General features: G+C 35.2%; 1 protein-coding gene across 5 annotated transcripts in view; it reads right to left on the bottom strand.

The window, feature by feature from the left end:
- DMD (dystrophin) overlaps positions 1 to 13297 on the bottom strand; it is a 2282236-nt gene that overhangs the window by 1243213 nt on the left and 1025726 nt on the right. For all 5 annotated transcript variants that reach the window (XM_059679269.1, XM_059679268.1, XM_059679270.1 and 2 more), the window contains one exon: positions 1495 to 1642. In XM_059679269.1, the coding sequence (XP_059535252.1) occupies positions 1495 to 1642 (148 nt within the window). The remainder of the gene's footprint in view (positions 1 to 1494; positions 1643 to 13297) is intronic.

Genomic DNA, 13297 nt, shown 5'->3' with positions numbered 1-13297 from the left:
CAAAAGCGTTCCCTAATAAACCTTCTGTATGCTAATCTCCATGTCAGAGTGGGCTTTACAAGGATGCTGATCCGAAATATGTATCAAAATCCCTATCAAAACAATCACCCTCTGTGGAGTGGGATGGAAGTATGAATACACTTCTATATTGTTTTATTTTCCTCATAATGAGTATATATTATTTTATAATAAAAATCAAATATGTAACTACTTTGTGTCATATATCTTTGGAAATAGCAAGAGATTTATAATCTCCCCAAGAAAACCTTATATTACACTTAATATTTCTGCCTTTAAGTCAAAGACCTAGTGATGCTATATTAGCTCAAAATTTATTTTAGTGCTATTACAAAACTTATAGTCTGTATGATGCCAGTTTAGGAAATCAGTAAAATTTTTCTACCTCCAATGCCAATGCTGTGTATATATAACTTTGATTGACATACACATAATTATACAATATTTTTAAATTATTCATTTTCTATATTTACATAGTTTACATATACATAGGTATATAAATGCTTTCTTTTTAATATCAAAATGCATGTTTGCTATGCAAAACTCTTTGAGAATGAAGAATTGTAAAGTTGAATATGATATTGCTTTTATGAATCCAGCATTTTGAAACATCAAAACTATTTAATAAATTGCCTTCTTTTTTGCTTTCATCTGTCTTCATCAGCATTTTCTGGCATTAAAAATTGGCCACAATTCAAATTTACTTGACTGAACACTGCTACATGAACAACTTGAGTTTAAAAAGTTGCAAAAATAGTTAAGACTTGGTATAATAAACACAATATTTTTTATACCTAAACTGTATATTTTATAACCTAAATTATAACCTCCACAATCCAATTTATCTTTATCTGCATACTCAAAAGACAAAGCAAGTTGAAATTAAATGTTGTACTGGTTGTAATCCATATGTTGCCTTTCCATTAACATAAACCATAAAAAAGTCAATAAGTACCTTCAATTAACTCTGCTTTGTTTTGGCCTCTGGACTATCTCTGAAGGCAGTTTGTCAATAGAATATATGGAAATATCGCTACATTACTACAAATAGTCCTTAGGGAAACAGACCTGTAATTTTATCATGATGGATATTTCTAGCAACTACATTATTGCTAAGTATACCACAAGTTCTTCTTCTGGACAGTATCCAACATAAAACAAACAAAAACTCACACTGCCCTAAAGCTATAGGACACCCTGCCTGAAGATGCTCCCTGGCATCACAGATTCAATTGCACTTTCATCAGATAAACCAGTTATATCTAAGCTAACTTTCATTCTGTCCAGAAAAATCCATAGCACAGTCTCCCAACGTCATCATTATAATGATGTTCTACTATGTGCAGTGATGACAACAAAAGTCAGGAATTATAAATTTCCATCATCTTTCAGAACCTAAACATAAAAAAAATTAAGCAGCTGTGATACTATGGTGACAACAAACACAGTTTGAATAAAGAAATCACAAAATCTTACCTTAAGATACCATTTGTATTTGGCATGCTCCCAATTCTCAGGAATTTGTGTCCTTTTGAGAAACTGTTCAGCGTCTGTTAGCCATTGATTCAATACCTTCATATCATAATGAAACCGTCGCCATTTTTCAACAGATCTGTCAAAATGCCTAGAGGTGAAAAATATGGATCAAGAAAAAAATGGATTATATAAAACAAAGTATCTGAACATAGAATGCACACTTAATTACATTGATAAGAATAATATTAAATAGAAAAGATTAATGAAAATAAAAGGCTTTTTATTGGTTTTTGTTTTGTTGTTGTTGTTGACATTATTACAGATGTCCCCCATTTTATCTGCCTTTGCTCCTTCCACTCAACCCTCGGCCTTGCCCTCCCCTGGCCTTTATCACACTTTTGTCTGTGTCCATGGTCTGTGCATATATGCATATATGTTCTTTGGCTAATCCTTTCACCTTCCTTCATCCAGTCTCCCCGAACCTACTCCCCTCTTAACATTTGTCAGTCTGCTCCATGCATCCATGCCTCTGGTTGGATTTTGTACATCAGTTTATTTTGTTCATTTCTTCCGTTAAAATTGAATACATTTCTTGTTTGGAACAAAGGTAAAGATAATTATTATGGAGTATTTTCATCCCTGTGAGCATACTTATTTTTTTTAATTCTAGGAATTTAAAAATATATTAACATATAATAAATTATTTCAAAGCCATTCAATTTCTAATGGATCAAAATTAAATGACCTCACAAAGTCTGTCACTTTCAATATCACTGCTATCTCCCTTTATAATTATTTTTATTGAGTCCACTAACACTTTAAGTTGAAATTCTGGAGGAACTTATATGAGTCCACATTTATATTTACCTTAAAACAGTTGCACATAAGAATCACCTGGGTGTTGGAAAAACAATAACAATAAAACACTGAGTCCAGGCCCCCCTAAAGACCAATTAAATCAGTATATTTGGAGGTGGGGTACAGATATTGGTATTTTTAAAATCACCCAGGTGATTCTAATATACAATCAAGATGAAAAAAAAATCTACAAAGTAAGTTTGAAAGTCTTATCGGGTTTATGATCTACTGGATCACCCAGGGCCTGTCCAAACAAATATTTGCTAGCACTAAACCAAAAGGCACTCTGTATATCCTGGCTGTAGGGCTGCCTCCGAGGACAATAATCTGTCAAAATCCTCTGAGTGCTACTCTTGAGATGCAATGGATTATAGTTTCAAATATCTTCTCAGTTCTCTACATCCATTTAGGAAGTTAAAATTATTTTAGAACTTAAGTCATGCCACAACTCCTTCCTGTTTTACTGGGAAGGGAATGGAAGTCACATGTATTATACAGTTACTATGAGTCAGGCAATGGGCTCTGTGCTTTTACATATCCAATGTCACCCCTTGCAACATAACAATCATTATTCCTACTTCCCCTGGAGAAAAATAAGAAGGTGAGTAACTTGCCAAAAAAGTGAATAGGTGTAAATGGTAGAGAGGGGAGTCTATCAGATCTCTGTGGTTTCAATGGTGCCTTTCACTGCCTTACATGGTCTTTGCTGGGATTTCCTTTTTTTCAGGATGAATTCTCATCATACCAATTAAACAATTCAGAGGCAGACTTGCAGGTATTTTTCTTATTTTTATTCTTTATTATCTTCCAAATATTTAATTATGCATTTATATGTAGTTTGCATTCTATCACACATTTCATTTAATTACTAACTAAATTTCTTAATTTAAAAATATTTAAAACAAAAAACAAACAAAAATATTTAAAGTAGACTGTATTTTGGTAGCATGAATGGACCTGGAAATGATTATGCTAAGCGAAATAAGCCAGTCAGAGAAAGACAAATACCACATGATCTAACTTATATGTGGAATCTAATGCACACAATAAACTGATGAATAAAATAGAATGAGAAGCATGGAAACATGGAACAGACTGAAGAATCTCAGAGGGAAGCAGGGGGGGTGGGGAGCTGGAAGAGATTAGCCAAAGAACTTATATGCATATATGCATAACTCATGGACAAAGACAATAGTGTGGTGAAAGCATGGGGAGGAGGGCGTCAATGGGGGAGAGAAGGGGTACATGTGTAATACTTTCAACAATGAAGATTTTTTTTTTATAAAACGGACTATTTTAGTTGCAGAAGAAAAAAAAAGACAGCCAATGGTAAGCAAAAGAGTCTCTTACTACAGATAGCTTAAAAATAAGAATTCTGCCTTTTATAATTAACTAGTAGCCCTGTGCACAAATCTGTGCACCAGTAGCTCACCAGTAGCTCTCCGCCCACTGCCCCGCCCTCCTGTAGCTCCCCCCGCCCCACCTCATAGCTTGCTGCCCTGCCCACTCCTGTAGCTCTCCACTGCCCCCTTGTAGCTCGCCGCCCCGCCCTCCTGCTGATCCATGATATGGTTGTTACATGGTTGGTCATTGTGCTTCACGGCGTAACGACTGTTTGCATATTACATCTTTATTATATAGGATGGTATTTTAGAGGTGATCAATATCATATTACCATCAGTCACAAAATGATCTTAGAAATATATTACATGTTTAATAATATTTTATATCCTTTTAAGTGGTATCTAATACACACTATAAAACTTACAAAATACATTTAAGAATGTATTCCCTTTTAAAAAATTGTTACATTGTGTATGTCTCACAGGCACTTGTATCATTGGATCCAAAGAGTTGTTAAGTGAGAATCTAAAAAACAATGATGCATAGTTGGCATCGTTTCATCTTAGTAAGTCTGTAGTTGATTTTACTTTTCATTATATATTTTATCTGTTGTCAAGATCCCTACAATGCACATTTCATATTCTGATATTTAGAAAAATACAGTCATTTAAAAATAATCTTAAAAGGTAGTTTCACATGCTAACAACTACCACCTCCCACTCTTTTCCTGCTACCATAGTTTGAGAAACAGGCAGAAAGAAGCTAATCAGAGGATAGAGAAGTCATTTGGTCACAATTTACCATTCCATGTTTGTAGCAGTTCCCTTCTTACTTTGCTTTTTTCCCTACTCAATCACCAGAATTATCCTTATTGCCAAACCTTTCCACTACTGGGAAGTGATTGTTTCTCCATTTGTGCTATAAACACACACTCTCTTCATTCCAGGCTGCTGCACAGACATATTCCTCCACCACTAACCACACTGGCAATCACCATCTTCCTTCAGATTCCACAAAATTTCCTCCCATCCCAGGCCCTCTTCCTCTTCACAGATAATCTTTCCTCTCAATTCTTCAAGAAAAGAAATCCATAGGGGTCCATACAATTGATCATGGTACCCATAGCTCTACAAGCCAGAGCTGGAGGGAGGAAGAGAAGGGAAACAGGCCAAGGGCCCAGGTTTCCCTATTTACATACTTGTTCCAGGTCCAGAAAAATGAAGCAAGATGGAATTGCCAGGCACAATGTGCTGCCTGCTATCCCACCATGCTCTGCTATTGCCTCAGGACTTTGTGACTGTACATGACTTCCATATTCCTGAAAGGCCCACCTTCCATTTTGTTCCCTTTCCATTATTCCTGCAATCCAAATCTCTGCATATCTAATGACTCTATCTGAACTACTTCCACTGTCACTTTGTCAAGATCTAAATAGAGAGTAGTCTGTATAGCCTACAACTGCAAAACTTTGAAAACTGTAAAGCTGGTCTAAGTTTATAATTAAACTAGATGCCCAATGCATGAAATTCGTGCAAGGGGCTCAGCCCTTACAGCCTCAGAATAATGTTAAAATGAGTACCTCTAGTCAAACAAAATATTAAAGAATAAAAGCATGCACATTTGCATGTAATGACATTTAAAGTGAGTAATAATATTTTAAACTCAATTTTAAGCATTACATAAAAATTTTAAAGACACATTCAGTTAATATGTGTTAACAGCAAGTCTAAGGCTATTCATAAATGCACTATGTAAAATTTCATTTTTATCATAATGACTTGTAAATGTAAACTCCCACCAATGAAAATTCTGAATGAATGAAAATTTTACTAGTTTTAATGTTACACTTGTAAATTTAATCTCTAATCAGTCACTAACCTCCCTAAAATTCTCACAGCAATAATTGCACTGTACACATGATTGAGGGAAAAGGCAGTACCAATTAAAAACACATAGAGACATTAAAGATAACATTCAGGGAAATAAATATAAATTTTACCCTCTATATTATATCTCAGGGAAAATAGTTGTTGCCTTTTTTTCCTGGCAATATGAAGAGATGTAGACTGAACTAAATAAAGGACCAAAAATATCAGTATAAACATATGGATAATAAATCAAGTGATTTTAAAATTTTGCAAATATTAAAATTCTCATTCACTATGCAAGCAGTATTTAAAATTACACTGCTGCTCCGTTTATGTGCAGCATAACTTATTTCCTGCTGTTCTAAATCAAGTTAGTCAGATTATTCTCAAGCATAAATTACATTTAGAGAGTAATTTAGGTACTTGGGACATACTTTAACACTTTCAGACCATTAAGGTGGTGCTGAATTTCACAAAATAGATTTAAATAAATAACACCCTGGTATCCTTCTGACATATCCATTGTGGCTTTGTACTTAGGTCTGCTAACTCAGCATTGTGTGGCTGGTTATTTCCTAACATATTTCATCTTGTATGTGGTAAGAGGGAAGGATCTTGGCTAAAGTCTCATGGACTAAACTGTAGGTAAATGAAATTTAAATTAGTTATTTTCCTCAAACCTTAGTACCTTGCTCCCCTCCCCACCCATGAACTTGACCCCACTTCTGTAGGAATAAAATTATTTCATAAAAACCTAAGTATACTAGCAGGTGTGGAGGATTTTCTACAGAATCTGACTCACTCTGAGGAGCTCTCCCATGGCTGACTCTACTCACTTCTCTCCTACACCTTTTACTTCTTACTTCTGAGACACTGCCCCAGATCATCTCTGCTCTTATGTCTAATATCTCTCTCTCTCTCTCTATCTCTACCTCTATCTCTCTATCTATCTATCTATCTATCTATCTATCTATCTATCTATACTGAACCCAGAACTACATATGTATCATTTGACTCCACTCCAGCTGTCTGTCTCATGCTACACTCTCTGGACACGGGCTTATATCTGAACCCATGACCTGGCCTCCTCTTGTGGGTAAAGCACAACCTTCAGACTGCATAGGTTGGAGTCCGAGCTCCACCATTTACTGTGTAGCCTTGGGTAAGTGACCTCTCCAAAAAGTGTTTATGAAAGTAGTACCTACCTCCTCAGATTATTTGTGAGGGTTACATAAATGAATATGTCTGAATTTCTTAAAACAGTATATGGTAGTATTCAACAAATATGAGTAAGTAGCTTTTCTCATTAATACTCTGCCTCTTTTTGGCTTAGGTTTTCAAATGCAAATCATGTCGCTACTGTAGAATCCAAGCCATGCCAGTGTCTCACTGGACTCCACCAGACATTTAAACAATGATTTTATCTGTAATTTCAGGATTTAAAGTAAGTAAAATAAACTCAAAATGGATAAAGGATTTAAACATAAGATGAGAAACCATAAAAATCTTAGAAGAAGCTATAGGCAGCAAATAGCAGACATTTGTCGTAGCAATATCTTTACTGATACAGCTCCTAGGGCAATGGAAACTAAGGATAAAATAAACAAATGGGACTACATCAAAATAAAAAGATTCTGCACAGCAAAAGAAACCATCAACAAAACAACAAGCAAGTCCAGTGCATGGGAGGACATATTTGCCGATGTTATCTTGGATAAGGGTTTAATTTCCAAAATTTATAGGGAAATCACACAACTTAACAAAAGGAAGGTAAATAATCCAATCAAAAAATGGGCAAAGAACCTAAATAGACACTTTTGAAAGAGGACATACAGACAGCCAAGAGATATATGAAAACATGCTCAAAGTCACTAATCATCTGAGAGATGCAAATCAAAACAACAATGAGGTACCACCTCACACCTGTCAGAATAGCTATCATCAAGAAACGACAAGTGCTGGAGAGGATGTGGAGAAAAAGGAACCCTCTTACACTGCTGGTGGGAATGCAGACTGGTGCATCCACTGTGGGAAACAGTATGGCGTTTCCTCAAAAAGTTAAAAATGGAACTGCCATTTGACCCAGTAATACCACTTCTAGGTATCTATTCCAAGAAATCAGAAACACCAATCAGAAAAGGATATATGCACCCCTATGTTCATAGCAGCACATTTTACAATAGCTAAGATTTGGAAACAGCCTAAGTGCCCATCAGCAGATGAGTGGATTAGAAAACTGTGATACATCTACACAATGGAATACTACGCTGCTATAAAAAGGAAGGAACTCCTACCATTTGCAACAGCATGGATGGACCTTGAGAGCATTATGCTAAGCGAAATAAGCCAGTCAGTGAAAGATAAATACCACATGATCTCACTCATTTGTGGAATATAAAGAATATCATATACTGATGAACAAAAATAGATACAGAGGCAAAGAAGCATCGATCAGACTGTCAAACTACAGTGGGAAGGCAGGGGAGGGTTGGGGGGGGGTGTACGAGATCAACCAAAGGACTTTTATGCATGCATATAAGCATAACCAATGGGCACAAGACACTGGGGGGTGAGGGCATGTGCCGGGGGGTAGGGGATGCCAGGGGAGGTCAATGGGGAAAAAAGGAGACATATGTACTACTATTTGTAATACTTTAAACAATAAAATAAAATTAAAAAAATAAAGTAAGTAAATAGACAATGTCATTAGCCTGCTTACAGAAGTTGAGTCATTACTTCATCATGGAATCCATGGTTGTGCATGCCTAACTATGTTACATACATATTTTATTTTATTTTATTTTATTTTATTTTATTTTATTTTAAACACCCTTTATTGTTAAATGTACTAATATATAGAAGAATATATACACTGTGACCATAACTGAAGCCAGGAAATTAAAAAGGAATAATTCCAACAGCCAGAAATCCCTCTTGAACCCCTTCCAATCATTAGTCCCTCCTGCCCATCCCCCATATATTTTCTCTCCTACCTTCCTGATAATCATTCCCTTAGAGCAAGCATGTCAAACTTGCAGCCTGTGGGCCGCATGCAGCCCACAGTGAATATTTTTGCAGCCCAGCCAATATAACGGTATGTAAGAAACATTTCAATAAAATTTTCGTAACTTAATTTTTACAATATCCTGTTATACATAATTATTAATAACGAACTACAATGTTCACTAATGACTGATTACTATAATTGTGTTGCATTCATTTCCTTTATGTGCCTTACACGTAGGCACACTATTTCTCTCCACTAATACTAGCAGCAGATATTTTAGCAGACGATTTAGCATGACGATTGCCATGTCATTAGTCTTGGACTGACTTGTTTGGTGTGCGCAACAGGAAATATCTCGCTTTCGGAGAACAAGAAAAATAGGCTTATTTGTGTAACGCTTATTAATTTATGAAGTTATTCAGTGTCTGGTAAGTGTTCCAGAAAAAATATTAATTTTTATTAAAATGTTCTATTACTTTATGTTATGATGACTCATTTCAGCCCTTTGTATTCAGCATGTCTCTAACTAAATAAACCTACATTTCTATGAAAATTAAAGCTTTTGTTTTTTGCAGCCGACATAAACTTAAACCTTGTTTATTTGGCCCTTATTAGCCTTTGAGTTTGACATGCTTGCCTTAGAGCTTTGTAACATAAATATACATTCCTAATACTAGAGTTTGGTTGTTGTATGTTTCTGAAGTTTTTATAAATGGAACCATATAGTATGTATTCTATTGTGTGGGCATACACCTGCTCAATTTCATGCTTTTAAGATTAGTCCATGCTGTTGCTTATTCATTGCTATATAATATTCCACCGAATCCCATATTATTACTGATAATAAATATTTAGGTTGTTTTACTTTGGACTTGTTATAATGTTGCAATAGACACTTATGTACCTGTTTTCTGTAATGTGTGTCCAAGCATTTCTGTAGAGTATAGACCCACGAATGAATTTGACAGGCCATTGATTATGCACATTTTTAATATTACTAAAAGTGCCAAATGGTTTGCACTTCTAGTTGTGTAGTGTATGGAAGTTCACATTCCTGCTTACAATTCACAGTCCAAGGAGCAATGTATGAGAATTCCAATTGCTTCATATTCTCAGCACTACAAAAATGTCAAACTTTTACATTTTCACCATTCTGATTGGCATATAGTGATATCACATTTTAGTTTTAATTTGCAACTCCCTAACTACTAATGGGGCTGGTGAACTCTATGTCAATTGGTCGTGCAAATTTCTTATTTTGTGAAGATGACAAACGAATTAGATGGTGTTATTATGAAACGTAAAATGCATTTCTTATTTACTATGAAGTGATCATTCTATAAATACCATCCAGATGAAGATATAGAACATTGCCAGCAGTCAATAGGCCCTCTTGTGCCCTTTCTCACATTTCAAAAACTTCTCCCAGTTTTCAATCAGTTTGTTCTTTTCTCAACGATTTGTAGGAATTCTTCATAATGATGGAGGCACACACTTCATCAGTTATATGTGTATTCCAAATATCTTTTCCTACCATGTGGCTTTCACTCTTACTCTCTCCATGCTGTCTTTGATGTACAGAAGTTAATATACAATATAGTCCAGTTTATTACTTTTATTTATGAGTGCTTTATACATATATTTAATAAATCTTCATTTACCTAACAATCATTAACCTACTCTTCTTTATATTGTAGTAAGTTTTATTAATTTTCTTTTGTCAATTTAAATGTGGAATTTTCTGGAATTTCATTTTTGTATATAAAACAGAAAAGGATGTGTATATATTTTTCTAAGCAGGATATTCTAGTTTAATTTTAAGGTAATGTATGTATAGAGAACAAAATAATGGGTATAAAGTGGAAAAATAAAAGTCAAAAGGAAGCCTCTGCCCCACTTCATACAACCCTCCAATAAATAAAAGAATTAAATAAAAGAATTGTAATTCTTGTTTTTGTAAATAAAAGATTTAAATTTGAAATATTTATAGAATAAGGCAAAGAAATAAACAAATAGAGTGCTATACACTGATCTCTTTCTCATTTAGTTTTATTGTTTTCAATATATCCTCGCTAGCACTTTTATAGCTTTAGATTGACATTTTATCTTCTAACACCCTGTTTATTTTACCCTTAATTCTCTCTAGGTTGTGAGTCTGATTTTTGGGCTTCAAACCAGTTGGCGTGGTACTTTGATTTTAGGTTTCTCACTATGGTTATAATAATTGATTTTAGGAAATCATTTTCATACCTTTATCCCCTCTCTTCAGTGCTGAATTTCTACACATTTTGTTTCCCTTGTTTCTCATAATAACTTTTCATTTATTGCCATGTGAACAAACAGAAAAGATAGACTATTTGAACTAGATCACCAACATCAACACTTAATATAACCTCTTTCCAATCACAGGGGACTCTCTTGCCACGCTTAATGGATACAGGGATATTATTCCATCAAAAAATAATAACTAGTTTGCCTGCATATTATTGGTGAACCTCTTGGATTTCCTATCTGTATATTTTCCTATCAATCTCATTCACTCTTTAAAGTTCAAATAACATCTACAGTGGGAGTTGGCAAATTTTATCAAGTTCTTGAAAATAAACATTTTAGGCTTTGTTTGTCATTCAATCTTTGTTACAACTACTAGACTCTGCCACTGTATCTCAAAATCAGCCATAAACTGAACATAACCTAATGGATTTGGCTGGGTCCCAATAAAACTGTATTAAAAAAAAACAAAAACATGTTTGGGGCCAGATTTGGCCTGTGGGCTACACTTTACTTACCCTTCATCTATAAATTCATTTCCACAAAGCTCCTGATTCTGGCCCTTACCTGAGCTCTATATCTAGCTGATTTTTGGAGTATTCTCACTAGAACATGCTATGTGAACCTCAAACATTACATTTTAACAGTTTCTTATTTTCTCCACAAAGTCTTTACTTGTAATTTTATTTAATGATTGTTAAGCTAGTAATCTGAGGTCATCCTCCATTTCTCCTTTTCTTTTTCACCCTATTTGTCTTTGTATCCCATCAAACAGAAAGGACTCTTTTAACATGGCCTCTTTCTAGCCTCACTGCTATGGCCTTTCTTTAAATCCCCTAATAGCCCTGCTGGTTTGGCTCAGTGGTTGAACATTGACATATGAACCAGGAAGTCATGGTTCACTTCATGGTTAGGGCACATGCCTAAATTGTGGGCTCAATCCCCAGTTGGAGGTGTGCATGAGGTCGATGATCAATGATTCTCTCTCAGCATTGATGTTTCTATCTCTCCCTCTCCCTTAGCTGAAATCAATGAAAATATATTTTAAAATAAAAATACATCCCCTAATACTTTTTTCTTTGACATATTCCAACCTATCTCTCCCTGTCATCATTGTCTGACCATCTTCTAATCTATGTCTATACTGTCATCCGTTCTTTTTTATTACAACACAAATATTCATATAGCCCAGATGTATAACTTACACTTTAAAACATCGAATATCGCCCTGACCAGTTTGGCTCAGTGGCTAGAGTATCGTCTTGTGGACTGAAGAGTCCCAGGTTCGATTCCGGTCAAGGGCATGTACCTTGGTTGTGGGCACATTACCAGTAGGGGGTGTGCAGGAGGCAGCTGATGGATGTTTCTCTCTCATGGATGTTTCTAACTCTCTATCCCTCTCCCTTCCTCTCTGTAAAAAATAAATAAATAAAACGTTGAATATCTAAAAATTTCCATAACAATCCAAAGAAAATCGTAAAATTCTTTAGGTTTCTCTCTCTCTCTCTCTCTCTCTCTCTCTCTCTCTCTCTCTCTCTTGCAATGTAACTGGAGTGTAACCTTTTTTAAAATTTAAATTATATATTATTGAAAGTATTACATATGTCTTATTTTCCCCCAATTGACCTCTCCCTGCCCACTTCCCTCCCTCTACATATGCCCTCACCCCCCTACTGTCTCTGTCCATTGGTTTTGCTTATATGCATGCATATAAGTCCTTTGGTTGATCTCTTACTCTCCCCACCCACCTTCCAAATGTTACTGGTCTCTCATTAATGCATGTCTGGATGGGATCTAAAATGTGGATTGTAGAAGTCCCTCTTTCCTACAAGTAGGCAGATCTCTGGAGGAGGAGGTTAAATTAGGAAAGTCTCATCAGTAAGATTAATTCATCTTAAGTAAATGATGTCTTTTTGAACTATAAGTAAACACAAACACATACACACTCAAATATACAGGTGTGAGCAAAAGGAGGTTTACAGTTCTAATACAAATAAATAATATAATAATTTACAAATAATACAACAATAAACTCTTGCACATATTTACAACTGTAAACCTTTTGCCCAACCCTGTATATATGTTATATGCACATACAAATGTATACACACAAAGATCTGTATATGTTTATAGACACACACATATATACAAATTAAGCATATTATTTTGGCTTAGGAAGAGATAACACAGACATCCCTGAGATAAATGAATAAGTACTTGCATAGGTAGGGATCCATATTTTCACCTACTCTTGGTATCTGATTATTTAAATAGCTGATTATAAAAAGAAAACCAAAAGTGTCTCTTCTATATATATAAAAGCCTAAGCGACCTTTACAACTGAACAACCGGAAAAACTGGTTGACCAGTCACTATGATGTGCACTGACCACCAGGGGGCAGACGCTTAATGCAGAAGCTGCCCCCTGGTGGTCAGTGCATTCCCACAGCCAACC

This window comes from Myotis daubentonii, chromosome X (genome assembly GCF_963259705.1).
Source record: "Myotis daubentonii chromosome X, mMyoDau2.1, whole genome shotgun sequence".
In the NCBI taxonomy this organism is placed as follows: Eukaryota; Metazoa; Chordata; class Mammalia; order Chiroptera; family Vespertilionidae; genus Myotis; species Myotis daubentonii.
This window is presented reverse-complemented; position numbering and strand designations above follow the sequence as displayed.